Source organism: Sturnira hondurensis, unplaced genomic scaffold, assembly GCF_014824575.4.
Source record: "Sturnira hondurensis isolate 20B ecotype Veracruz unplaced genomic scaffold, ASM1482457v3 Scaffold0008640, whole genome shotgun sequence".
Lineage (NCBI taxonomy): Eukaryota > Metazoa > Chordata > Mammalia > Chiroptera > Phyllostomidae > Sturnira > Sturnira hondurensis.
Genome location: NW_028081271.1, coordinates 15,563,945 through 15,589,261, shown reverse-complemented (window position 1 = coordinate 15,589,261; position 25,317 = coordinate 15,563,945). Strand labels below are relative to the sequence as shown.

General features: G+C 40.4%; 1 protein-coding gene across 2 annotated transcripts in view; it reads right to left on the bottom strand.

The window, feature by feature from the left end:
* Positions 1 to 25,317, bottom strand: part of NRG1 (neuregulin 1) — a 959,746-nt gene that overhangs the window by 155,794 nt on the left and 778,635 nt on the right. For both annotated transcript variants that reach the window (XM_037055334.1, XM_037055337.1), the window contains exon 2: positions 1,780 to 1,957. In XM_037055334.1, coding sequence (XP_036911229.1) covers positions 1,780 to 1,957 — 178 coding nt within the window. The remainder of the gene's footprint in view (positions 1 to 1,779; positions 1,958 to 25,317) is intronic.

The following is a 25,317-nucleotide window of genomic DNA, read 5'->3' as shown; positions in this document are numbered from 1 at the left end:
TTTCATGGAAGTCTGGACTAGGTAATCGCTATACAGTCTGATGCCCCCCAGGTGTAGAGATGTCAACCTACGGTGCCTCTATGTCCCCACAGTTCCAGCAGGAACCCCTTCACAGGCACTTAAACATCCTCAGTGTCATCTGATGGACACACAGAAATGAATGGGACATTACTCTGCCTATGAAGATAACTTAATTTCTACTAACTTGTCTATTTGGTGAAAAACAAAACTTATCTATTTGATGAATACCAAAATCTACCTAATAGTATTTTTTAACTTCTCCATAGATATCATATTTATTTTTCAATTTATTCTCTCTCTTCCCCTCCCCGCATGCACATGCTATTAAACACCATGCGTGCTCTTCCAAAGAGGGAAGGAAGCACTAAGAAATCCAAGAAACAGATTTGTATTTCATCTTCGTCTTACTTGTTGTGTGGTACAAGGCAAGGTGTAACGCTGTTTGACCCTTGATTTCTTAGTCTGCAAGATACCACGCCCCAGTTCAACTGCCCTTACTACCTATGGAAATGTCATAATAAAAATATTAGACATAATAACACCGTGACACTTTAAGTATTTTTTTGTAATCTCCGAAGTACCACCCCACTGTAGAGAGTGATACCCATTCTTTCCTCCACACTTTATTATACTTCCAAAGCATTCTTGTTATTGATTGCTTCTTGCTACTTACACAATCAGTAACAAGAATGAACAATATAGTTAATAAAACCATGGAAACCAGGGAGGGAAATCCCTAACTATAGTTATTATAGCAATTAAACATTTTGGCAAAAGGAAACAAAATGTCCATTATACTCCCCCTGCTCTCTCTTGCTCACGAGCGTGTGACAACCTTCTCGTTGCCGTCCTGTGAAATCAAAGTACGGAGGGAGATTCCTTTGCTGTGGCTTCTCTTCCCATCCTGGGAATCCCTGGAATTCTCCGAAGTGTAAGTAATCTTTGAGCTTGGAACCACCATTATACATGTCTCAGTGACTAAAGGATGTTTCTATGCAAAACCTCAAAATACTCTTTATTAATTTCAAAATGCAGTTTGATATTGGAAGGGAAATTTTTTAAATAATGAAATATTTATAAAGAGTGTAGGGATAAAAAAGGGGGGGGGCATTATTTTAGAGTAGGTACAAATCACACCTACCAAGATGCTGTGGGAATCACATGAAGCCCTTCCAAATATGGACCCCTCAGGGAGGACAGGAAAACTTAGTATTCTTGCCACTCAGGATTCCCTGCTTTGTAAATCTGCTATAGCAGTGATGTAGTATAACACACTTGTCAGTTAAAATTTTTATTAGGTATAATTTTAAGTATCTGTTTTTTGCCTGAAAATAGTTCAAATTCAACTAATTACATTCTAACTATTCCTATAAATCAAAGTAATTTATTGAGCTATTGATAAATAATAAAATTGGGATTTTGTTTGTACAAGGCCTTGGTACTCTAAACAGCATTTGTCATATTCTGAAATTGAACTTTGGGTTCTAACCCATTACTGTTACAGCAGCTGCCATTAAGTCCATCTTCTGTGGTCACTGCTACCCACCCCCGACCCTGCGGGTTTTCCACATCCATCCTTTCCTATCCTCGTCCAGAAGTTCTAAGAATCAGAAACTTCAAAATCCTTCCTGTATAATGACACAATTTCTGGTCATTATACCATGAAAATCTTTTCATTTATTGTACAGCATGTTTTTGACAAGTTTGTGTTTGTTTACTAATCTGTATTTGCCTCTGCTGTTACATGCGGTAACTTACCCTGGTCTTTTTTGTATCTTGATGTTCTGTGGTTTGTTCTTTCGGTTTAATTCACTCCCATTCTTGAACCACTTGAATCTGAGAGAGGAATATTCAGAAATGGTTTCGCACCGAAGCACTAGCTTGGAGCCTGCCGCGGACTCCTGGCTTCTCATCTCTTTCAATCGGAGAGGCAAGGCTGAAAAGAGAAAGGAAAAAAGTTTCGGTAACCTGGTACTCTGTTGAAGAGAAATATTAATTTTGGGTGAGTCTGATCAAGGCACCATTCCCAAAGATTTTACCACCTAAGAAAAAGATAGAAATGGGGGTGGGGGGCGGTCATCAGGCAAAATGTATCTCAACTTAAAGATTAAAATGCCAAAACAAAATACACTTGGGGGGTGGGTAAAAAGAGAGCCTAGATTGTAAAATTCTTTACTGATATTCTAGATACTTCTTTCCTCTGTCTTTACATTCTCTGGTACCACTAAAAAGCTGAACAGTGGTCATTTCAACAACCAAAGCCTGCACTGAAGGAGAATATGTAACTGGGAATGTCTGCATCCCAGACCACAACTGGTCTGCATAGCAGTCCTGTGAACTGGTACCACAGGCGTTGCATCCATGTTTCACGTGGAGAAGTGTAATTTCAGAGACAGCTAAGTAACTGACTCCTCCAAGTTACAACTTTCTGAAGAGTCAGGGTTAGCCGATCCTATCGTTACGGGGGAGAACAAATAGAACTCGTCAATCTTAACAACCCTCCTTTCCCCCAGACAGTAATTCTTCGGTGACATCACTCTTTAATTGGACCTACAGTTGCTGTCCCATGCGACACTGTATGACACTTCCAGATGACCACCACACTCCCATCAAATGGTCACTTTGGCTGGATTTAGCCCTTCTAAATCTTCTCCAAAGAGGCTGGGAGTGCTCAAATTATGCATTAATTTGTAAAATACTTTACTCTGAACACCTGTATACCATTCTTATTTTAAGCAAGACTGCCTTAAAAAGTCTCTTTTCTCTACTGAAATAGTATTGGGCAAACTGTTATAATATCTGAGATTTGCTTCAAAATAAAATGGTGGTAGGGAATGAATAGGCCTAAAAATGAAACAAATTTCCCAAGAAGCTGACCACTGTGGAAGCGAAGAAGCAGGTACACGTGGTGGTTTGCTACACAATTCTAGACAGCATTCCAACTCGTTCCCAATAAAACAGTTTAACAATAAAAGAATAATGAATGGTCGGTCTTCCCTCTGCACACAATATTTCATTTAATAATCACCATCACAGAAATTGAGTTCTCAGCAACTCTGTGTCCACTGAGTCTTAGAAAAGCCAACTACAAATCCACTTCGGCTCAAGTTCAGGAGTCAACAGCAAGTCCCAGAAAAACAAAACACAGACAAATGAGAATGCAGCTCCCTGAGGCAGCGCCCACTCACTCACTGGGACCAAGACTCCAAGGACGGCACTCAGAGCCACTCTGGACACGAACAGGAAACGGGGGTCGTTCCTACTCAGGGTATGCTTGTTTTTCTACAACTCTGCACTCACCAAGTAAATCAGAAAAGATGTCAGGAATGAGCATATAGACGTTCCGATAAATTAGAGCGAAAACCATCTGAACGTTGTGATTTGTCATCAGTGCTCCTACAATGACATGCTCCCCTTTTATTTATTCGGAGGCTGGGAGATGTGGAGAAGCAGGCACTGCCTGTGGAGACCCTGCAGCAAGTTTTAAATGTATCTCAGCTATTCTCAGCCTTTGATACCTGACGGTTTTGTCTGACAGCTTGAAAATAAGATTTACTTCCTGAACAGATTTCACAGGAGTCTTCGTTTCAAGATGCAGTTCATGAATCTCTGTGGTGGAGGTTTTTAAAAACAAACTAAATTCGCATCCATCTGGAATAGTGTCTGTCCATTCCTATAAACTCTTTAAGATCATTTTGAATTGTTTAAGCCTGGTGAAGGGTGGGAATGATGGGGGAGGGGTGTGCAGGGTGGAGGGGAATGAAGGGGGGAATAGGACAACTGTAATGGCATAATCAATAAAATATATTAAAATATTTTAAAAATAAAAAGAATAAAAAAATAAAGAAGGATGCAAAAAAGAAATAAATTGGGGGGAACTAAATGGCACCAAGTAAACTGGCTTACACATATTAAGAAAAATAAATGTCCTCCTTATGGATTCGTGGAGTAAAAGAACTAGATTGACTGCGGGAGTTGCGTTATTGTTTTTTAACTGGCACACAAGAGCAAACCTCTCAAGGTTTATTCCCTTGCCTACTCCATACATGCGTGGACTTATCAATACAGTCTGAACAAAAACTGACTAGGCCAGTTTCTTTACTTTGAACACGTAATTTTCATGCCATTGCATCTCGTTTTCCTTTCTTTTGCTCATCCCCCACCCTCCTGTCTTCATTTATTTCTTATTTTCTTATTAAGGATCTTGATTTCGGCCATGAGGAAACAATTGGACAAATTCAACCGGACGCATATTCTACAAAACAACTGGTCTGGGCTTTTAAAACATCAATGTCTTAAATCACAGAAGGAGACTATGAAACTCATCCAGATATGAGGAGATTAAAGGGACACAACCATCAATGGATCTTGCTTTATGGGAAAACAAAAGTAGACGCGGACAATATTGGGACCACTGGGAAAATACGAATACAGCTATTGTATCAAAATTAAGTTTCTCCAGTAGGATCGCCGCACTCACTGTGGTTATGTAGAAAAGTGCTCTGTTCTTAGGCTATGGTACCTGCTGAACTATTCTGATGTCATGATGTCTACAACTAAACAGCAAATGATTCGGCAAACAAAAAACTACACAGAGAGAAAGAAAAAACAAAGGAGTGTTGGTTTCTCTTTTTTCCCCCTGCCTTTTATACCTGGCCTTTCTGCCTTTGAATAAAAGGCTCAGTCTTACATTAAGTTCTTTTAAAATCTTGCTTAAGTCTTCAGTCATAAAGAAGATTCTTGGGAATAGGCGTGTGATGATTTACAAGTGTAGCTCTTGAGAATATTATCTTCATGTAAAGTCTGTGAGTGGCATGGCACAGAAATCCTCATCTGGTTCAACCTCTTAACCATGACTTTGGTGCTTTGTCCTCCTCGGTGGGAGGATAACAATCACCAATCCGGCAGGTCAACGTGTACCCTTCCCTCTCAGGTTCATGTGGAAAGACTGGTGCATCCTTTGTCCTTAGACAGGGTCTGTGATGTAGAGGCAAATACCTTTGGATACAAGGTCCTTCTTAACCGAAATATCCACTCTTTAAGCTGACCCTAATGTATAAACATTCCTTAATATTTGGGGTTCCAGTGTACCTCTATTGACAAGCCTGAGTTTCTCTCTCTTGTGCATAGTTTCCAGTCTGTCAAAATGCAGAAGCTCCCAGCTACTCTGACTTTGCATTGCCAGAAGTCCACTTGTGATAGTGTCCCTACCACGTCCTTTAGGGGAAACCATTACCACAGGAGGACATCCCGCTTTTCAGAGAAGGGCTGTGAAGGAGCTAACTCAAATTTCCCATGGCATACACATGGACACAAACCTGTGCACCACCAACAGGGCCACCCGACTGTATCCTTAGTCCATGGGTGTTCTGCTGTCAGGGGTGCCTTCTAGGGAGGAACCATTTAAAGGTCCTCACACAGTCTTGGTGGGGCCCAAATTCAAGGATGCTGGAGGCTGGGCAATAACATGGACTTTTCTTTGTCTTCTCGCAGAACCACACTGAGGGAATACTGCTCATGGTTTTTCAGATTCTTGACAAAAATGCAAGCCAATATTGAGCATACATGGTTTGATCAGTTTTTTCTCCTCTATCCATGAGACAGTTTTCAAGAGTACATTTTCTTTCATTAGGTTATGAAATGATAACTACATATTAATGTATTTCAAGAGTATATGTTGTTCCTCAGTTACATGGTTTACTCACATGAAATAATCTCATTTCTTTCATGAAAAAAAAAATCTAACTATTTTACCAAGTACTCTCTAATACCCAGGTGTAACTTTAGGAGGCCAGTAGCTCCTAAATTTGGGTTCCTATACTTTTTGTTTGACTGAGTACTTGGATTTTAAAACTGTAAAAACTTTTTACTTGCCTTGCAATTCTTGTCTAAGTGGTTTGTTAATTAAAAATCAGTTGAAGGCACACACGATGCAAAGTTACTGCTCAAATGCTGCAAGTGTTCTAAGAATCTCGGGCGCGATGTCATTGCATTTGGTCTACCACGGCTCACAATTTTGCTTCCAGCATGTTTCTGGAGAGGCAGCGGGTCCACATTCTCTTTCCACTCTGAGAAAATGTAATGCTGGAGCAAGTTAGAAGCAGTCACTGCCTAAATCTGTTTCCAACTTGCTTGACATTAATATGAACATATTCACACCCTCAGAAATGCATCAACAGAGACAGACAGGAAAGTGCAAAGAAAAACAGCCTTTTAAAATAGAAACTCAAAAGCCCTGAGAGGAGTGCCACATGCTTTGCTGGCTGTAAGTGTCTGAAAGGCTTTTAAAAGATCACATACTCTTCTAACTCCATGCAGGATGGTATACTAGGTCTTCTGGGGCTTTTTCCCCCCCACTTCTACCTTTATTATTTGATATGTCACACAATGTAGAAAACAATCACTGGCTGTACCACAAAAACTCCAATCACATAAAAATTTCAGGCAATATGTTCATTTATTCCAATATTTTAATGGGCAAATAAGTATTGGTCACAAAAGTGGAATACTTTTGTAAAAAGAATCATCCGTCTAAGCAGTCCTCTTCATTTAATCATCCTCTGTGCACTTATTTTTTAAATACAGGCAGGGTGGTTAGATCAAATATTGTGCCATACTGTTAAGCACAGGGAACAAATTTTTGCACGTGTGTGTGCTGCCGGGACAGGCTGATAGCATGCGATGCTAAGTAAGTCGTGGCTTCTGTTCTTGAAGGGACCCGAGGAGGCAAAGTCAGCTCCTGTCATTACTCTTCATGTCTGACTGTGCTGCTAATCTGAAGAGCCTCAACACTTCAAACAAATTAACCGGGAAACCTGCAAAATATTATCAAATAACAGAGAGCTGTCAGCTGGGATCCCGGCAAAGTCTTGCCTGCATTAAGCCTTTCGGGAGTCTGACATCACACACAGGAGACTCCCATGGTGAAAACTGGTGACTGACAATTATGTTTGTTCATGAAAGCCACACAGATCTCATTAATCAGTTCTTTAGGCAGAAGGGTGTCCTTTTTTTATAGTCACGTTAGAGGTAAATAAATTACTGGGAAAAGTCTGTAAAACTCCTTGACTGATCCCATTTCTCCTTCACTGGTCTGTTTTATGGAGAAGATTATGGTCACACGCAGTGTGGATTAAGTTTATGCTTTGCCATCTGGTCTTCAATTCTGAGCTGCACTCACAAATTTGACTATAAAAGGGAAAATGTATCTTATCAGACTGAAATTTGTAAGTATAGCTTGTAAAAGGCAGAGATTCCAGTGGCACCTCTCTTGAAAACCACTACTGCACCGAGTGATCCTGAGTTACTTTAAATACCGTCCAACAAGGTCACCGTTGGTTGCCACATGTGGTGACATAGTGCTCAAAGTGCCCCACGCCCCAGCTGAATCATCAGATTGGTCCTCATGAGCCAAAGCGGGCCTGCTCTTTGTCCCCGCGTATTCAGCAAGGACATCTGGAGAATGAGAGAAAACATGTGGGTGCCTTCATTTGAAAGTCCCTATAAAATTTAAGGTGTTATAAAATATTCTCAAGCTGATTCAGTATCATTGGCTGAAAACTAAGCCCAACCAGTAAAAACACAGAGAATGTGCTTCAAAGTGTGGTTAAGACAGCTGGGCTCCAGAAAAGCATTTTAGCAGTTCCATGTCCAACTCCCTGGCCAGTGCAAGGCTGTATGTGCACACTACTGGGCAATCCCTTTATGAGCAAACTGAACGGTGCTCACAATGCATGCATCGAACACGACGCTACAAAACACAAAACAATAAAATGGGGAACAATCTTCCAGCATTTGACTTCTAATCTTCACAATGCATGTGCCTCCACGGCCAAACTGGCTTCTTACTAGCGTTCACTTGGATTCCCCAAACATATCGGTTTCCATTGGCGGGGATTTTTACACTTACACATGCTCAAAGTTTCGCTTCTCGCAGTTAACTGCTACAAGTTGACTGAAACGGCGTGATTCTTTTAACTGCTCTGTTTCAGGGTATGAGGCACAATGAACCCCGAGTGCAACTGTGCTCAGAACTGTGCTTAAAACTATGCTAATTCTAAGGCCACAGAAAATGGCTGATCACATTCTACATGTGAACACCATACCCAACATGCTGCAGTGAGAAAGCCCACATGCAAAAACAGGGCTATTTAAGGAATTTATCCCCACCAAACAACAGGAAGGATGGGAGCAGCTGTGAGTCAGGGGAAGGAAGCTGAGGTGCTGGTGGGTATTGATGGTGGGGATGGTGGTGGGCGTCCATTTTGATTGCCACTATAGTCAAACATCCAATGTCCAAATGTATTAGACGGAAGACATATAGGATCCCAGGGACCTAGCACAAAGTGGGACCTCAAGTGTTTGCTGAAAGAATGAGACAAAGTATCAAGATAATGACCAAGACAAGGTCCAAAAATTATGGCAGAGGCCACTCTTACCTTCTCAAAAGACTTCTCTATTTGTGATAGGAGGGCCCTGTGACATTATTTTTTGTTTTTGTACATTTCACTGGATTAGAATTCTCATCCATTCTGTCATAGGACACTAATGAAATGTACCTCTTAACTGGAAAACTGTCGAAAAAGTAGTACTGTCTGTACTTTGAAATCTTTGTGTTCATCTGTGTTTCTCTAATCTGGTCATAGCTGCCAGAGTGTCACCCACTTGAATCCCACCTGAGCCAAGGGCCCAGGCCTTGGGATCACGTTCCTTCCTGCCTGACCCCGTGCACCTTACCTCAGTTTCCCCGCAGAAGCCAGGCTCTTCTGCCTTTTCAGCAAGAGGCTCACACACATAATAGTACCTCCTCTGCCTTCAAATCAACATTGACCATCTTCCCTGCCTGACCCCCAGACTGCAAGGCCTAAGTTTGTTCCCTTAAGTGTACGCTGTCATGTATGGTCAATATACATCCACGATGTTCCGTCTGTGTCAAATTCCACTTTCCCCGTGACAGTTCTTATGTGTATTTCATGTAAGGTGTATCACCATCATTTCCATTTTACCGGTGATACCAGAACTTGCCCAAGGTCACAAGGCTAAGAAGCTGCATGCTGGGATTGACCCCGGGACCTTTCTCTTCAGGAGGGCCATCGCCTATGGGTGATGTGGGGTGAAGGCAGAGAAAAGGGGGGAGAAGAGGAGACTAAAAAATCTAGAAAAGATTATTCCATTTCTTAGCCACTGCGGTCATTTTTCATTTCTTATAATAAGCCGTATAAACCAGATCACCTCTCCACACATGTCTGTAGGAAAGTTACAATGCTGTGAAATTCTACAAGGGAAAATAAGTGCAGATTTATTAGGTATGAGAATTTTTCAGCCTGAAAATTGATATTATGTTTGTTGAAATTAGCAATCCTCCTCTTCTACATAGTTCTGTAGTTCTCTGCCCAGTATTTCATAAACTGCGGGCTAAAAATAAAATTATATAACTACCATAACATTGTTTCCAAGGCCTAGCAGGTCAAGTTAAAATGAGGTCCTCTTCCTTAGCACTTTCGACAAAAAAAACTCCTTCAGAATAATAACCGTGGATACTTGGTGAGAAGCTGTTTTGTGCCAGGGGTTGTTCTGAGAACTTCATGTTCATTAACTATTTTAAGTTTTATAACAATTCCAGGAGATAGAATTACTACCAGCATCCCCAATTTACAAATGATGAAACAGAAACAGAGAGGTCAAGCAACCGCCTATAGCCACACAGCTGGCATACTGGGGCACCAGTATCTGCACCCACGAAGTCTTGACTATGAGGCACTAAACTCATTTCTCTGCTATGCTGGATATGTTCATAGTGCAAGTATGAGAATTAATATATTGATATATCAGTAGTGAATATATTTTTCTGATAAAACATGGGCTACACCCAACAACAGGTCATTTCTACACACATTCCAAGTGCAAAAAGACAGACTGGAAGAGAAAGTTAATGTAAAAATTGCTGAATTTCCTGAGGTACTTTGATGACTTATGGGGAAATAAAACAAGACACAAGCCCTGGCTGGCATAGTTCAGTGGACTGAGCGCTGGCCTGCGAACCACACGATCATGGTTTGATTCCCAGTCAGGGCACATGTCTGGGTTGCAGGCCAGTTCCCAGTGTGGGACACACTAGAGGCAACCATACATTGATATATCTCTCCCTCTCTCCTTCCCTTCCCCTCTAAAGATAAATTTAAAAAAACAAGACACAATACCTGAAATTAGTGTTAGAGAAATATATATATATTTGGAACTGTGCAGTGGGTGGTCAGTCACCTACAAAATTGCACGAGGGTGAACCACGCCATACCTCACTCACTCTTGGGCTCACGGAAACGTGACAGCCCCCATGAGGGGGATATACAGCAACGAGAGGGTCTTAACAAATTAACGTTGTTCTTTCAAGGCGTAAAGGCAACAGTCTGNGTGAGAGAAATATATATATATATATATATATATATATATATATATATATATATATGGAACTGTGCAGTGGGTGGTCAGTCACCTACAAAATTGCACAAGGGTGAACCACGCCATACCTCACTCACTCTTGGGCTCACGGAAACGTGACAGCCCCCATGAGGGGGATATACAGCAACGAGAGGGTCTTAACAAATTAACGTTGTTCTTTCAAGGCGTAAAGGCAACAGTCTGTGACCACAGACACTGGATGGATCACAGAGCGGTGGCTGAGCTTTCCGGTAAGTGTTCCCCAGGCCTGCCTGACGAACGCTGTCCCCACAGCTGGCTCCAGTCAGAAGACCGTGTTGTACAGGACTCCCTGTAAGCTCCACCGAAGGTCATCATACCCAGAATTTAAATGGACCCTTTTCACTTTGACCTAACTAATAATATAGCCAATTTCACTTGGCATCAAAGTATGTATACACTTGGTCTTTTCTTTTGTAAAAAAATCAGTTTTTTTAAAAAGTTGTTAAACACACCTGCTCTATTCAGCTCCAATATCTCATTTAAACAGAGAAATGGAGCTTTCTGGTTACTAAAAATTTGATGTCATGTTTACTTATTTTCTTACCGCAAGGGGTATTTTTCTCCTGCAGTGAGTGCATTACTGCTTAAGGGGAGTTAAGACATCAGCATGGCCTTGATGTGTCAGTATTTGTCTTCATACCCATTATTTCTTTGTTCAAGTTGGATTACAATTATTCAATGAACTGACAGTCACTAAAATTCTCTTTTTTTCATTTGAGAGAAGGACTTTATTTAGATGTTCTGAACTGGATAAAATACCCAGGTGAGATGAGTTAGAACTTGGCTATAATTAGTTTTAAACAACAACAGCTATATAAAAACTTTTAAGCATAGCATATAAATGAACAAAAACTCTGAATAACCTATCCAGCTTGGTTCTCCATGATCTATTTTTCACAGAGCCATTTAAAACTTATTCCTTCTGTGAAGAACAAAAAATGTTAGCAGAGCTAATCAAAAAAGAAACGTGTCCTGCCCAGCCCTCTAAAATCAGTTTCTTTGTTATTTAGACAGGTCCACTTTTCCTACACCATGGTCTTCTGATTTTTCTTTTTTATTTCCAGGTAAGTTATTAAACCAAAGGACACTGAAAGGCACATGCCAGGAATGACCGACTCACTGAGGCCCACCCAATAGTTCTATTGTCCTCTGCTCTGTCTACTACAGTTGAGAAAAACCAACCTTGCACCCTTTCTTAGTATGTAGGGCCCAAGTTTGACTTTCTGAGGCTCTTAAAAGCTCGTGCAACTCTTCGCATTTTTAAGCAAGTCCACAGACAACCTAAAAAGGAATCCTTATTTTACTACTACCCCACAAGGAAGACAAGTTTCTTGTTAAGGTCTCCAGTGTCATGAATTTGTTGAAGAGGTGGAAAAGGACCAGAGTCAAACTACACAGATGGTTCACGCTGAGACAGGCGATGCTCCATCATTGCTCATCTGAAGAATGTAGTTTGGTGATAGAAGGAGACTCGACTTGGGGTGGTGGACACACAATACAAAATACAGACAATGGATTATAGAATTGCACACTTGAAACCTACACAGTTCTATTAACCAATGTAGCCCCAATAGACTCCATTTGAAAAGACTATTAAAAAAAACCAAGCAATCTAGTTTGGAGACCTGCCAGAGCTACAAGGCTATGGTGCTTTTCTGTACAGTCCTCAGAAGTCAGACTGTAAGATCAGAGCCAAAGCCATCTAGTTTCAGATAACACACAAAAAGAAATCACAGTAAGACTTAGAATTCATTGTTTCCTTTATTTTAGATCAAAACAAATTCATTAAAGCATCTTCCTCAAGTAAAAGTGGGCTTGATTCTCACACATTCTGAGATAACTCATTGGTCCCTAAATTGCAACAAAATTTTCTTGGCGCAAAGATTCACTAACATCCCACAGAAGAAAGCTAAGTGAGGTTTACTTAGCTTGTTCACATGTAGCTTTCACTTCCTCCACGGAGACAGTGCCAGGTTCCTAGCAGTATCTTTGTTTTCTTTGTTCTTGTGTAGAAAGAAGTTTAATTAGACTCTTTGTTAATAGTTTCTAGTCCAGGATTTTAAATGACTAAACTACACATAACATTCTGCATTTCTGCCATCTAGCTTTTGATAGTTTCTGGTAACAGTAAGAATGAGAAGTCAGCAAACCTGGTTTCTAAGTGGGACTAGGGAGTCACGTAGGTCCTCAGAACCTCCATAATCTGGTGGGTAAAAGAAAGCAGGGGGTAGCCTCAGCCTTACCTATTTTGCACAGTTGTGGAAATGTAACTTCAAAATGAACGTGAAAACATTTTATACCTTTTAAAAATTAGGTATTATTATTTAGTGCTGATTTGACTGACACTGTCTAAAATCATCTGAAAAGTCGAAAAATATTGAGTCATATAAATCTAGATGACACAAAATTACATAATTAACTCGTGCATACAGCTCTGGTCATTCCTGAGGACACACACACACAAAGAAAAGCAGCTGGAAGCTATCAGGAAGGGTCCCTAAAACATTCAAAGGGAAGGGCTGCCGGTGTAAAGGCACAGACTAAACATTATAGAATCATAAAGACTGGTACTAGGAAGGCCAAGACAGTAAAGCAGCGTGTCTTTAAAGTCATAAAAATTTTAGATTCATAAAATACTAAATACAATGTGTGGAAAACCCTCGGAGCATGAAGCAAGTTTTCAGAATAGAAAAGGAAATGAAGTTTTGCACAGTAAGAAGAATGATTTGAAAAATGGTTATTCTGGGAGGCTGTGCAGGAAAATGCCTCAGTAGGCAGCACATTGGAGGAAGAGATGGGCTTTGGAGTCAGGTAGGCACAGCTTCCAACTGCAGTTTAACTCAATCTCTTGTCTCATGTGAGCCTCAGCCTGTCGTCTGCAAGGTGGGTTTACCTTATTACACAGGACACAGCGAGAGTGTCGAGGTACTCTTATCGTGTTCTCTGAACAGGACACTGTCAAAGCCCACCATAAACAACACATCATCAATAAGAGCTTTTTAAAAAAACAAAGGAGATTCATAAGGAATTACGTTCATGGAGGGGACTGCACATGTTATTCAGGGAAGCTAAACTCTAGAGAGCTCGTAGATGACTAAAGCCGCTGTTGGAGAATACAACTTTTGCCCTTCGTGACCTGCACTAGGCCAACTCCAGTGGCATTTCTTAGACCACGGGGACTGAGCCTACTGTTCACAAAGCACTTTCATACTTGACGCCATGTCACCACTAAAAGGTGTAGTCAAGATAGTGAAATCGGACTAAGGTCTGTAGTGAACCAATGATAATTTTTAGTTTTGATCATTATAGCAAGGACATAGGGAGCCGGGTGAAGGGCATATGGGAACTCAGTCCTTCTCTGAAACTCCTCCACAGAACTAATTTATTGCCCCCCACCCCCCAAATACTCAAGATGAACAGCCCAACTTATTCATCTGTTGAATGGTCAGTTAAGCATCCCTCTTCCATTTTCCCACAATGCCATTAATACTCCATTTAATACAATGCATTTTATCTTTAAAGGTGTTTGTTTCACTGAGGAGACAGAAGCCTCCTTTAAGTCATGGCCTTTCTTCCTGTAATTCATCTTTTATCCTAGGAACTAGCATAGAGCTCAACTGTACTGGCTGAATGAATAAAGAAATAAAATCAATGTGTGATTCAAATACTCCAAATCCAATGAACCCCTAGTTTCTCTCTAAGGCACAAGATTTCTGTAAAAATGCACATGCGCATTGGCTTTATCAGGGTTATCACTACCTTCTTTACTCCTATAAAATTAACTTATTCTACGGTCTTTTCTTTGCCAAACACACTACAGTATTCTATATTCCAGATAAAAACATCTGGAATCCAATGAGATTCTAGATCCTTTCTCATTGGTATAGACAACCAGTTTTATTCTCTTAGCTCTTTCTTGATTTCCATTCTTCCTACCATTATTATTGTGTCTATTAAATAAATACCGCTGTCTTCAGTACTCAGGATATAGACACGAGTAAGAAAAACCCGATCCCCTACTCTCCTGGAGCTCACGTCCTGGGATGAAGCAGAGAGTAGAGGAATCATGTATTAACTCATTAAGCTATAATATGATTTATGAAATAAATTCTTTGTTTTTATAATCTAAGAGCATGAAAATTGTTGAGGTGGCTACATCCTTTCTAGTTAGTCATGCAATACAGCTTTCTTTCCTATTGAAATTGAGATGCTAGGAACTGATCACAAAACTTTACACAACCAACTAATACTAATCAGTTAAACATTGCTCAATTGGAGATGCATTTTAAAAGCTTTTACTCATGGTAATGTATTACTTTTATTATTAAAAGCAACTGTCCATTTGTTAGGTTTCTCTTCATAAGTTATATTCTCAATACTTCATTATAGCATGTTTTACCACTCTGGGACAGACTGTAAGTAGGGAAGTGGATTGGTTAAAAGCCTGAGTCAGACAGACTAGAATTCAAGTTGTATTCTGCCATACAGTAGTGTTGCAACCTTGGGCCAGTTATTAAAATTCTCTAGGCCTCAGTTTCCTAAGATGTAGAATGAGATTATACTCGAACCTGCCTAGACTGTAACAGGAATGCATGGGGAGCGAACAAGCTTATTCCTTTGGAGCACTTAGCAGTGAGTGCGTGTCAAATTGCCAGCAAGCACTAAATGTTGGTGTCTATACTTATTATTTCATTATTTAAGTGCTTGGTAAGTTTGAGCAGTTTACAAAGCTTTCTTTCTAAATTACTATAAAGTTTTCAAAGGGCCTACTCAGCGCTAGTGCTGAGACCAGTGAGAGCACCTTCCTCCCAGCGGTGGGCAAAATAATGACTGACTTCCAAGAGTGTCTAAATCCTAACCTCTAGAACCTGTAAGTATGTTGGCTCGCACTTCAAAAGAAACTTTGCAAATGGTATTAAGGCAAGGACCTTCAAATAGGGATTGTGCTGAATCCAATCTAACCCTGTGAATCCTTAAAGGTAGATGATCTGTTTTTTGGTAGTCAGTCAAAGAATGGTCAGAGATATAGCATTGCTGGCTTTGAAGTCAGGGGAAGAGGGCCCAGAGCCACGGGATGCGGGCAGCCTCTAGGAGCTAGAAAGGCCTGGAAAGCGGATTCCCTCCTAGGGCCTCCAGAAGGAAACCCAGCCCTGCCAATGCTGCGATTTTAGCCCAGTGAGACCCATCTAGAATCCTAACCTATAGAAATCTCCGATGATAAATGTGTGTTGACTTAAGCCTCTAAGTTCATGGTAATTAGTTACAGCAGAAACAGAAAGCTAATACAATTCCCAAAGAGAGATCGGTTGTGTTGATTTTCTGATATTAAGAACTGTGGAACTCTATCTCATGGAATGGTTTATAGGACCTCAGTGTATAAAAATAGATAAACCAGGGGAGGAGAACCATAAGCCATAAATCACTTCACCCTTTATATCCTCCTATTCTGGGTCCAAGAACGACCCCCTCCAACCAAAGGAATTATAGACACGCCCTCTCCAAAGGAAGAGAGGTTGGAAACCATTAGGAACTGAAGTTTAACCCCAAGGACTGACCCCCACCAGCCCTGACCGAGACAACGATTCTGTCTCTCTCACCTCAATTTCCTGTTCATGAACTGAGGAGGTGGGGTCGCCTTTCAGAGCTGGTGAGCTCCGAAGTGAGTCAGAGAGATCTTTTCTCCTTCTTGTACGTTGTGTTTCAGGAATTTATGAGCAGAGAGTCACCGACCTAATTTCTATATTTAAACATAATTTATGAATACTAGAGTCCCAGTGGCAACAGTATATAAAAGAAAGAGAGAGAGAGAAAGGACTTTCACAAAATTTTCCAACCTAAATATTGGTAGAAATTGACTGAAATGTGACAGTTAAGGTAACACAACAAAATGAATTATTTTTCTAGTGACTTTACTATTTAAGCAGCAACACTTTTTTCTTGATTTTTTAGAAAATATAATCATTTAGAAATATTGATAAATAAAAATTTAAACAAAATCCTCAGAAGTAGACTTTACAGGTTAACATTACATTTACTTCTGGGTTAATGTCTGATAAAATATATCACCTGGGAATCCTACAGCTGTGACCTAGTTTCTGTTACTAAAGAAAGGTATCTCTTTTCTCCTTTTCCTTTTCTTTTTATATCCCACATATGAATAAAATCCTATGGTTCTTGTCCTTTTCCCTCTGACTTATTCTGCTTAGCATGATACTCTCAAGATCCATCCACGTTGTTTCAAAAGAAACAAACCACACTCATACGCACAGACAACAGCAGAGTAGTTTCCAGATGGAAAGGGGTTCTGGATGAAGACAGTAAAGTGAGTCAAATATATGGTGATGGAGGGAGACTAGACTGGGTGGTGAACACACTGCAATACACAGATCATGTATTATAGAACTGGACACTTGGAACTTGTATAATGTTACTAACCAATGTCACCCCAATAAATCTAATTTTAAAAACAGAAAACTATGTCTTGCATAACTTCAGTGTACACCTCAAATATCTTACAAAACACAAGGGAACATTGTGAAATAGGACCAACAGAGTGCAGTGAATCTGTTGAACAATGACTTATCTGTAAGAGGGGAAAAAAATCATCTGAAATAAGTTAAAAGGTATAGAAATAGGACACTTAAGAACCAAGCTTAGATCAAGCCTAGAGACACAGGTCATGAGGCCACCGTAAACAACCGCAGAGTCACCACTTTCTGAAAAAAATCCATGGGCAATGAATGCAGTGGGTCTCTTTGATTTAACCATTAGATAGTTCCTGTGAGGACTCAAAGTTTGAGAATTTTCCCATGAGAGTAACAGAAAAAGAAGCAAAATTTCTATAGTGGTTCAGCCACAGCACGTGTTAGTGTAATAAGAAGGTCCTAAATAGGGGCGTGATATCAGCCCATTAATGAGTTGAATCACGAAGGAACAAACTTTCTTCTGATAAAAAAATAGCATTGAAAATACTTGAAGATCTTATGGGAAAAAAAAGCTGATGTCCTACAGATGTGCATTCCAAGTCATGGCTGAGTTCATGACTTCGTGAACACTTACATGTCTCACTGTGTTAAGCTATCTGGAGAAGCTGTGGTGCAGACGGAAAAGCTGCAAAGATGTTTCCCTATTTTTGTAAGAAGTACTATAATGAAGACGTGTATCAGTCTTTTAAAACACTGAGAACAAAGTTGACACCGATCTCTGCTAGAAGAGAGTGCCCTCAGGGAAGCAGGCCTGCAAGATAGGTACCTGTCTCGAGGTTTAAGGGTATACAGAGTCAACTTGTTCAGAACAAATATTATTGGAGCTGTAACTGCACTATGGTTTCTTTTTTTCCTTCATTTTTAAGATTTCATTTATTTAATTTTAGAGAGAGGGTAAAGAAAGGAGAAAGAGAGGAAGACAAATATCCATAGGTTGCCTCTCATACACATCCCAGCTGGGGACCAAACCCGAATCACGGGCATGCGCCCTGACCGGGAATTGAACCAGCAGCCTCTCACTTTGTGGAAGAACACGCAACCAAGTAAGCCACACTGGTCAGGGCTGTGCTACAGTTTCTTATCAAGATCATTACTATTCTTGCTGGTGCTCCAGTTACAGTTCCCTAAGTTTCAAGTTCTCTTTCCCTGGCCCTATTTCTCCCAGAAGAACTATTACTCTTAGTGTGTGGTTTTGCAAAATTAATTTTTTCCCAGGAATGCAAACATAGACTTACACAGGAAATATCTGTGACTAGGACAGGGATCTGCCTGTGGTCCCACAAACCCCCTCCCCCAGGCCAGAGGTTATCAAATCCTGTGTACACGTAAGTCACCTGGGCATGTTTACCGAAAAGAGTATGTGACATTCATAGACCCCATCCAAAGACTCTGATTCACTAGAGTTGTAGAAAAGCCTAATAATGGGCTCTTCCAAAAAGCATCCCAGGTGACTCTTATACAGATGGTCTTAGGCCCAAGATTTTTAGAACTATGACAGTGATGGTGGGAGGGTGGAGAAGCAGTTCTCTTTGAAAGTTGCTCGGCATTTACAAAACAGTTACTGGCCACTCCATTAAGTTTTTCCAGTAACAATATTTTTCGGAATGCATCAAGTTTATTGTCTGAGGTAAATTAAACAGCGAGAAGACTTAATTTCTCTTCTAGAGAAATTCAGAATCTTAATAGAAAGCGTCAAGTGTAATTCATGAGAATTTTTACATTCTTATGAGACGCGCTCTAATGCGTATCATCTGCTTAGTTCCCTCTAAGACCTGAATTCAAACACTTCCTATTCAAAATAATAGTTAACTAAGAGTCAGTGCAGGGTTTGTAAAAAAAAAATTTAATGAAAGAGGAAATAAATGAGAGAATGGTGACAAATATTCAAATAAGTTACTCCTGAACTAGACACTTGAATGCATCTTTCTGTGTTACAGGAGATAGATTATTTGCTAGGTAAGGGAACAGTAATTCCATAATATTTAAAAAAACTGATTTAAACTGTATTTCGTTAAACAGAAACACACTTTGGATAGTCATATCATATCATATGAAGGCCTCTTAAAAGTACTTTCTCCCTAATATGTAAAACTGTGTAAAAGAAAGAAACAAAGAACTTTAAACTTGTGTTTTCTCTAGGATGAGTACATGACTGCATCTGGGAAGGGCAGAGAAGGACTACAAACACTGTAAGAAGTTCTCATTCTTAGCCCCTAGTCTAACCTTCATCAGAACATCCAAGCCCCTTAGTACAGCCACTCAGTCTTTGCCAGAATTCTACCACCGAGTCTTCTCTCTTTCTACTTCTCGCCCAGGCAAACATGAGCAATGACACCTACATGGATATTAGTGTCTCCAGCTTAGGCCTCTCCTTTGAGATCAAGATCTTTGTTAGTATTCTTGGTCTCAAAAAAAAAATGACACCAGCCTCCACTCAGTTGACTAAATTTACAATCTTACTTTCTCATCTACCCAGAGCCTCTATCCAGTCCACTACAGAATTCAGTCTATTTTACTAGCATACTCCACCCCCATCCCCAACCATTCCTGGAAAAGAAATTCTGAAGTAGAAATTAAGCAATGAGCAGAGCCAATGAGCTAAAAATTAGTCAACTTTAAAGCAATCGCCAAAGGAGGAAATGAGAAAAGAGGAAGTGGGCCAACCACAAGGGCAATTAAACACCAACTGAACTAAAGCACGCATCCTAGGGAAGAAGTACCCAGGAAAGCCCTGTCCTCATGAAAGATGGTGACGCCCATCATGGATAGCCACACAGAGAGGCAGATCCAACCAGGACGGACACTAACACCAAGGTCAACGGTGGCACCTGGTCAAGAATTAGAGGCTGAACTTGGCAGAAGTCTTCCCAAATGAGGAGCAAGAAAAAGCATGTGTAATTTGCTATTTAGCTTTACTCTACATTCGGCTTTAGATTTGTAGGTTCACTTCTGTTCCTGAGCCATCTGATTTTTCCGAATTGCATAGAACTCCATGCCTTTAAGGTTGAGGGATGACTGGCTCTCTTACAAGTTGGCATTTGAACAGAATCAAAGGTTCAGCAGTTCTGTGTACAAACGTGGGAGAGATGGACGGCAGACATGTAGGATAAACCGCCTAAAATAAAGAATACTCGGTGATCTAGTCAATCACTAAATTTGAGATCTCTTCAAACCACATTTGAATCAATTTATCAAAGGCCTTTTGCAGGCCCAGTGAAAATGCTATGAGAAGCCAGAATCCTAGGAAAAAAACAGACCTGGCTGGAGAACATAATCAACGCCAGGTGAAGGAAATTAGAGTAAGAACTGCTAGAGCCAGCAGCAAGAATGTATGTTACATGGCAGAGTGTGCAGATGAGAATAACCCTTCAAGGATATTATACGGCAGACATAGGCAAAATATGGCCCTCAGGCCAGTCCTTGCCCAGCATCTGTTTTTATAAATACTGTTTTATTGGAGCACAGTCACAGTCATTTTTTCATAAATGGACTACGGCTGCTTTTGTGCTGAACTGCAAAGTTGGCTCTTTACAGAGTATACGGAGTGAAATGTCCAAACTATTCCATGAATGTGAAAGGAACTAGCTCCTCATCCAGGTAAGCACGGAGGGCTATGATAATACTTATGGTAAATGCTGGTCTTATCTACTTTGGACAAAAAAATTGCTTGCGAGTACAGGTGGGATATGTGGACTAGAGAAGGATGGGGGGGTCAACCTCAAAGCAAGAAAATAAATATGTTATGAAGGTGTGATTTAACACTTCATTTGAAACATACTTACACGGTGTGTAAAATTTTATTCAATGATGACCCGCTACCTAGAGAAAGAGAAAGGCTGATTCACTCACATCCTGACTGATGGAAAACCCGGAGTGAGTAGAACTGTCAGAGAGAGGAAATGAGGCCTGTGGAATACAGAATGAGAGACATCCTGCTGAACACCTGACACCCACTGGGATCTGAACTTTATCTACCCAAGAGGAAGATTCTGATATTACTCGATGAGTAATTTATAAACCTATCCCCTTTAAATTTGAGAGGTTTAGGGCATTATGCCCCTAATGGCTGTCAATGATTTTCAACTATAGTCAAGATAACAGAGGTAATGTAAAAGGCAAGTTAGAATAATACATTAAAGTTCAGCAGGAACTATTCCAGGATTTAACTGTGATGATGGATTGTTATTTTACAAAAATATGTAATTTTGTCTTAATGAATCAAGTCTGGATGGTAACAATGTTAGGAGACTCTTTAAGCTGTATCTTAGAGACTTTATTCTGTACCTTGCTGACACTGTGTAGTCGGCATTTTGTCCAGTTTGTTCATGGAAGGTTCTAAAATCATTACATTGTTTACAAAAGTATGCTCAGCTTTTATAAAGGGGATCATCACAAAAAAAGTAAGTGACTTAAAAACCAAAAATTGGGAAGTTGAGGAAAAAAGATTTTACAAAGACTCGGGAAGTGTGTTACATGTTGTAAGTATTTCTAAAATGTGTCGCAATTGTTTCTTTTGAACAGGGAAATGAGAATCATAGAAGTGGATTGGGATGAAATACTGTATGTAAACAGCCGGAAGAGAGATAAATTTCTAAATGCAGGCAACATAAGAATATAGAAAAGATAGAAGATAAAAAGAAACAAAAAAGAAAAAAGGGTAGCAATGAACTGCATATAAAAATTACATGGGTCTTAGAATCAGGTGGTTCAGAGAATGAATTCCAGCTCAGTATTCATTTTCAGGTTCAAGTGTATATGGCTAGTTTCAAAAATCTACTTATATAGTTATTGCATATATGGGATTATTTACTAACTGTGAGCTGCATTACCATGGAATTCATTTCTACCTATTCCTTTTATGGAACCATGCTGGCTTGTATGGAGGCAAAGGAATCTAAGACTTGTATACGAAGGCTCAGCTGAGCAGGTAGGAGACACTGAGGTGGGATCCAAAAAGGAAGAAGGCATAAGCCAAAACCTTGGCATTAAACCTGAAAGTCAACACCTGCTCCACCATGTTGTCAAATCCCGATGGTATTGACTACTTGAACATAGGGCCAGATCTTAAGTGAGAGGGATGGTGCTGAAAATCTCTTCTTATGTACATTATTTACAACAGATGTATGTTTACAAGTATGTTTTATTTACTTTAAAACATAAAGTTATAGGCATTGAAAATGCAAAGGAGCCAAGATCTTAAAATATTTCTAGTGAGTTAAGAATGCTAAACAGACATTAATAACAGAGCCCAGCATCCATTATTGCTAGTTACACATGCTGATGTCATTGCTTTATCTTTAAATAGGAACGCTGGCTTTACTGTTTCAGGGCTCCTGTATGGATTACTCATGTACATATTTATCATCTTTGGCTTTCTTTTAAAACTCCCTCTACTAACAAGATGCTGCCTGTATATGACAATTTGTTTGCACCCATCTGCTGAAACTATACAATCATGGAGGTCTCTCAGACATGGATACATTTTTTAAAAACACTTTTGAGTTATTCAGACACACAGACCGTTACATTGAACAGGGTCCTTCATAAGCACGACCCTCAAACTTTCATGAGTATTGGAATCACCCAAACAGCTTGTCAAAACACAGATTGCCGGGCCTCATCCTAGAGCGTCTAATTCAGGAGGTTTGCGGAGAGACCATAGGACCTGGGTTGCCAGCAAGGTGCCAGGTGCTGCTTCTGTGTTGATCCTGAGGCCACATTGGGCTTGACACACTCAGAGGAACAGGAATAAAACTGGTAACATAGAACTGATGAAAAATCACGGGCACTAAAAATACGTGTAACTACTAATGAGGAATGGCAGCTAGTCTTAATTTCCTAAAACAACAGAACAGAGGATTGGAGTTGATGTCGAAAGACATGAAGGCTATTTCTTTAACCAAAACTTGGACACAAACAGCCAAACCCAATATTCTATTTCACATATATTTTCTTACCAGGAGAACGCTTGTTATTTTGAAGAACTAATGAGAGGGGCTTTTCAGATGACCTTTATGTGGGTATACCCCTGAATACATTACTGGAATATGAAAAGTATTCATTGGCAATGCAACGGACTGCATGAATAATTAATTGTCAAGATTAACTTCGAGGGAAAAGGCTGTAAGTTCCACAAAGTGACCACTGCTTAAACACTTTCATTCTTTCAACATTTATGGGGAGCCTCTGCATACCAGTACTGTGTTAGGATATAGAAAGATCTCCTAGTCAGAAGAGGGGCAAAGCATTTTTAAGAGATTCTTAAAAATGTATAAGAAGCAAAAAAACCCCACATCACATAAAGGTACAGAAGAGCTGGTACCATGGAAACATGCAGAAGTAATTGTGCAAATGTCTAGAAAAGCTTGGTAGAGGAGGGACATCAGTTAAATTGCAAGGAAAAGTTAAGAACTGGATAGTTAGGGAGTGAGAGAGGGACAGACCATGGACCAGCAACCCTGTGATCACAGTCACAAAACTCTGAACCCATGTGGTTGTTCAGGGTACAGTGAGCTCCATGTGACTGAAGCACAGGCGTGTGGTTGGAGAGAGTGACAGAAAAAGAGCCTGACGATGCCCAGGGTCGGGTCATGATTTGAGGGGCCTTGGTGCCCCACCAACTTCAGGCATGTACACAATCTGTAGGTGAAGGGAGTTAAAAATGCTTTTCATGCAAAGAGCTGTCACTGTCCGATTCGGACTTGTAGTAACACCCTCAGCGGCACTGAGAACGAAAAGGAAGGGGAGGTGGGTACAGGGAAATGCGGGAGGAAATTGGCCAATTTTTAATGAGCAAAGCAAGCGCCAGGCAGAGGTGGTGTGGGTGGAGGGAAGAGGTCTTCCTTGCCAGGCATCAGTGAGGTACTGGGCAGACAGAGGCCCACTGTCCCGAGTGGGACCTCACTTATAACATCTAACTTTATTCATGTAGTCCATTCAGTTTGCCAATCTGTTCTTACGCTTGAAAGTTACTGAGCTCTAATTATATGTAAGGCACAGTTTTAATTAAGTATAGCTCCATAATACTGTCTGCCATTGAGATGTTTATAGTCCAGTTTCACTTTAACTCGTAGCCGTGCTTTTGCCAAGAGAGAAAGTTATTTTCAGGAAAAAATTCTCTAAAAGACCGCAAGCTGCCCCAGAATGGCACTCTCCTGAGATGATCACAAAGGGAGTACCCCTTGATTTTGTGCTTGGCACAGGTAAGGCGAAAAGAGGTGAGGGAGGACAGGAGAGGACAGACATAGATGGCACAGACAGGGGCGTTTGCGGGCCCTCGGAAATGCAAGTTATGTGTCCAAGAAAGCGACAACCTGCCCTCCAATACTAAGGGAAAGAATGTTGGTTAGCCACAGTATGGGTTACAAATGGCTTCCTCCTACACATCTAAATTCACACCTAAATTGAGCTTCCAGCAACATTGACAAGTGCTGAAGATAAGAAGAAGAAAAAGGAGAAGGAAGAGAAGAAGATAGAGGGGAAGGAAAAAGGGGAGGAGGAGAAGAAGAAAGAATCCTAGCAAATTCTACAGCACCAAATTAAGATAAAAGAAGCAGAAGGTATAAGGAAAACCTCGTATTAAATGCCACTACCAATTGCCCTTCATCTTTTTTTGACCCTGACTTACAAAGTTCCAAACCTTATTCCAACCATCAGAAGCATCTCTTAGGAAATGTCTCGTGGTGCTCTGACTTCTATCGTTTGGTACTGAGGAATACTTCCAAAGCATATTTCTATCATCTATCATTTGGTAATACTTGGTATTTTAAAAATAAGCCCAATGATTTAAAATTTCTTTATTTTAAATTTAATGTAGGAACTTGTGGATATGTTGATGCAGTGTCCAAATTCCGCAGCCCAAAGCAGAAAAAGCTCAAAGAGGTTCACGGAGACAGCACTGTCTTGAAGACAAAAGTGATAACAGCTCACTTGGAGGAAACGTTACTATTGAACAAGCGCTTGGAGATTTATGGTGTATTCTGGACACGCAGGAGCAACTGTCAAAGAGAGAATGGGCTCTATTACAAATACTAAGTGATTCCCGAGCAGTTAGTAAGCTATTCCCTCCCCTTCAGAGCCTAAAGCACATTATTTTTTGCTTTAATAATACTCAGGCATTAGGAATAACGGAAACACCTGGAGTTGATTTTAACACTGCTTTGCGAGCCCAGGGTATAGTCCAAATCTTGTCAGGCTAAATCTCACCCTTGACCTGCCAAACATGATTACCAGAGTCCAGTCACTCCCTCACAACCCGCAGCTGCTGTTTTCCACCCCCGCTCCCCCTTCACAAACGTCACGGCGACTTCTCTGCCCAGACCTCGAGAGCACA